We start from the raw sequence: 3,274 nt of genomic DNA on the forward strand, positions 1-3,274 counted from the left end.
CTTATAAGAATATATTTTTAAGTATGAACATTTTCTTGCTTATAAGAATATATTTTTGAATGTGAACACTTTTTAGAATTATATGAACAATTTTTAATTGCATGAAAAACTTTAGTTGCACAAAAAACTTTTTAATTTTGAATTATTTAAAATATGTGATTTTTTAAACATAAATATTTTTTAGATCCATATGATTTTCCATAGGTGTGAATATTTCTATATAAAAGCCGAGTTCTTGGTGTAGTGAAATCATCTAGCACTTGACGCTCTGACTTGGTTGTTTGACTTGCATGTTCCGCCATGTTGTTCTGGGATTGGAAGTCGGCGATTAGCGGGATAGGGTAATTCAAGCCATTGAGGAATCTTGATAGGGTAATTCAAGCCACTGAGGAATCTTGATAGGGTAATTCAAGCCATTGAGGAATCTTGTCAATTGAAATATCGTGGTTTGTCAATTACAGATGGTGAGTAGCAAATTATAAAATTCTGTATCCAAAAACAGAGTGGTCAGCATAATTGAATAACAAGAACCAAAACTGGGTTTTTTACCAGCAAGGTAAAAAAGTCAGAACTGGTGGATGGGGAGGGACGGGAAAGAATGGTCAGACTCAAGTTATACCAACTGGGCCACATTTCCAAAAAAAAGGAAAACTATCAAGTAAAGTTAAAAAAACTATCAAGTACTTAAGGCAGACATATTCCGTGTCTCCTCAATGTCAGGTATGCCAAAAGGGTGCAGAGAACATCACGCATCTAGTTTTCCTCACGTGTGAGCGAGCCTAACATCACGCATATTCCGTGTCTCCTCAATGTCAGGTATGCCAAAGGGGTGCAGAGAACATCACGCATCTACTCTTCACGTGTGAGCGAGCCTAACAGGTTTGGAAGTTTCTCGGAATTCATGATATTGTAGAAAAATCACTTTTTGTTCATCAATCGGGGTCCATCATTTTGGAGGAGATCCTTCGTCACACCCCAGCATCGTCACCGGTTCTCGGACAAATTGGTGTGAAGGAAATTGTTTCAGCGGGTGCCTAGTACATTTGGTGGCAAAGGCGTGAACTTGTCAAAGGACAGCAAGTAGCTTCACGGGCTAGAACAACATTCGCTATTCAGGCTTTCGCCTAAACCATTCTACCAGGTGAGTAGTGAAGGGACATCAAATTTCATGGGCAAAGCCACCGCGGGGTTAATATAAACTCAACATTGATGCTGCTTTCTCTAAGGACGAGATGGGTACTACTGGAGCAGTCATTCGCAATGATCGTAGCGAGTCTGTAGCGGGAGCAGCTGAGAAAAATTTCAATGTCTTAAGTCTGCTAAGGCAGAAACACGAGCGCTTGAAAAAGGACTGGTTTTAGTGGACCAATTGGGATGCTCTCTGGTAATCGTCGAATCGGATTCTATGGAGCTTATCCAATTATGTAATGGTGCAACAGAAGTCCTAACTCCATATGCGACAATTCTGACGGAATGTTTCGTGGCGGCACAAAGGATAGGGAATAGTCTTTCCAACACTGTCCAAGGGATGTAAATAAGGTGGCTCATACTATTGCTAGGCATGCTTTTGACTCAAATAACTTTATCATGCCTTTTGTAATATACGATGTAACTAATTCGATCTTGCAATAAAAAGTCATGAGGCAGAGTGGGGCGTTTTGGAGCTGAACCTGAACTCATACTACAGGTTTGGGATGCTCCTCGGCTTCTTCAGCTTGCAACTCTGACTTCTAGTTTTTCTAGTAACCAGAGTACCAGACCAAGAGAACTTATCAGATTCAGACGATTGGTAGATACAACTATTGATCCCACCGCACAGATGTAAAACTCCATGGCATTGCAAAATCATGAACAGACGGATGACAGAGAAAGAATTTACTGTAAGTCAAAGAGATTTCTGACTTCTTTTTTTTCAAAGCAGAACAGAGCATACTACATCGACACCATCACTTAAACAGCAAACACTAATTCTATCACGAAGCACTAGTAATCGACTAAGCCTTCTTGGGGGACTTGGCGGCCTTCTTGGGCGACTTGGGCTCCTTCTCAGCAGTCTTCTTGGGGAGCAGCAGGGGGTTGATGTTGGGCAGCACGCCGCCGTGCGCGATGGTGATGCAGGCGAGCAGCTTGCCGAGCTCCTGGTCGTTCCGGATGGCGAGCAGCAGGTGGCGCGGGATGATGCGGGCCTTCTTGTTGTCCTTGGCGGCGTTCCCGGCGAGCTCGAGCAGCTCGGTGGCGAGGTACTCGAGGACGGAGGCGAGGTAGACGGGGGCGCCCATGCCGACGCGCTGCGCGTAGCGGCCCTTCTTGAGGAAGCGGCCGATGCGGCCGACGTGGAACTGCAGCCCGGCCTTGACGGACCGCGCCACCGCCTTCTTCCTGGGGCCGCCGCCAAGCTTGCGCCCCACCACGTACTTCTTCGCCTTGGGGACGGCGCCGGTGCCTGAGGCGTCCATGGCGGCTAGAGGGGATTTGAGATTTGGCGCGATGGGGGATTTGAGAAGGCGGGAGAGTGTTTGGTGATGAGAAGGCGGGCTTGGGCAGAGTATTTAAACGGCGCGGGAAGGGGATGGTGCGGGCCCGTCGATCCGCGACCACAGGCAATGGACGGTCGGATGGGTGGCGAGTGGACGGCAGCGATGCGAAAATTACACTGTGCCTTCCTATCATTCAGTCAATATTTTTGTCAACAGAAGAAATAAATGGAAGGACCTCAGAAATTGGATCAGCTCTCAACATCTTCTTTTTTAATGCAAAATGGAAACCCATAAAGCCAGGGGAGCATTATTTGGATACAAGGTTTTTCACGAGGAATCTTTTCTCATGAAAAAAAATTGGGTCAAGGAATGAAGCCACAAAGTTATAAATTGGTTATGTAAACTCCAATCCATATGACATGCCAGGTATTATTAGAAATTTTCTCTTTTGTTTTGTATGGGCGTAATATTATTATAAATTTATCATACTTTAGGCTTGAATTTCTCATAACATTATGGTGTACAAGATGAAGACTAAACGGAAATAAAAAGCCGGAATAAGCACCTTCATGCACAATAAACTATGTATATGAAAATAGCACCATGCATGGTTAGTGTAAGCCCGTCAAACAAGAAAGAGTCGGAATGCTTGCTTTGCTTTTGAGTGTAGTAAATTCCCCCTCATTCATCTATCTTTGTGATCCATTGTCTTACCCGAAAATCCAAATACATAAGATAAGGCATCGTTACCAAAAGCTTGTTTTTGGATCGGAACCCTGAGCTGCCCGGCCAAAAAA

The 3,274-nt window shown here is 44.4% G+C and overlaps 1 protein-coding gene across 1 annotated transcript; it reads right to left on the reverse strand.

Annotated features, from left to right (window-relative positions):
- Nucleotides 1-1,872: 1,872 nt before the first annotated feature.
- LOC123125796 (histone H2A) lies at nt 1,873-2,513 on the reverse strand. Its single transcript, XM_044546251.1, has one exon. It carries the CDS (start codon nt 2,454-2,456, stop codon nt 1,995-1,997), a length of 462 nt encoding a protein of 153 aa, XP_044402186.1. The 5' UTR covers nt 2,457-2,513; the 3' UTR covers nt 1,873-1,994.
- Nucleotides 2,514-3,274: the final 761 nt, after the last annotated feature.

This window comes from Triticum aestivum, chromosome 5D, assembly GCF_018294505.1.
Source record: "Triticum aestivum cultivar Chinese Spring chromosome 5D, IWGSC CS RefSeq v2.1, whole genome shotgun sequence".
Taxonomy (NCBI): Eukaryota; Viridiplantae; Streptophyta; class Magnoliopsida; order Poales; family Poaceae; genus Triticum; species Triticum aestivum.

Bases quoted from the DNA above. Each gene is read 5' to 3' on its own strand.
- LOC123125796 (XM_044546251.1), bottom strand. From the start codon at position 2,456: ATGGACGCCTCAGGCACCGGCGCCGTCCCCAAGGCGAAGAAGTACGTG.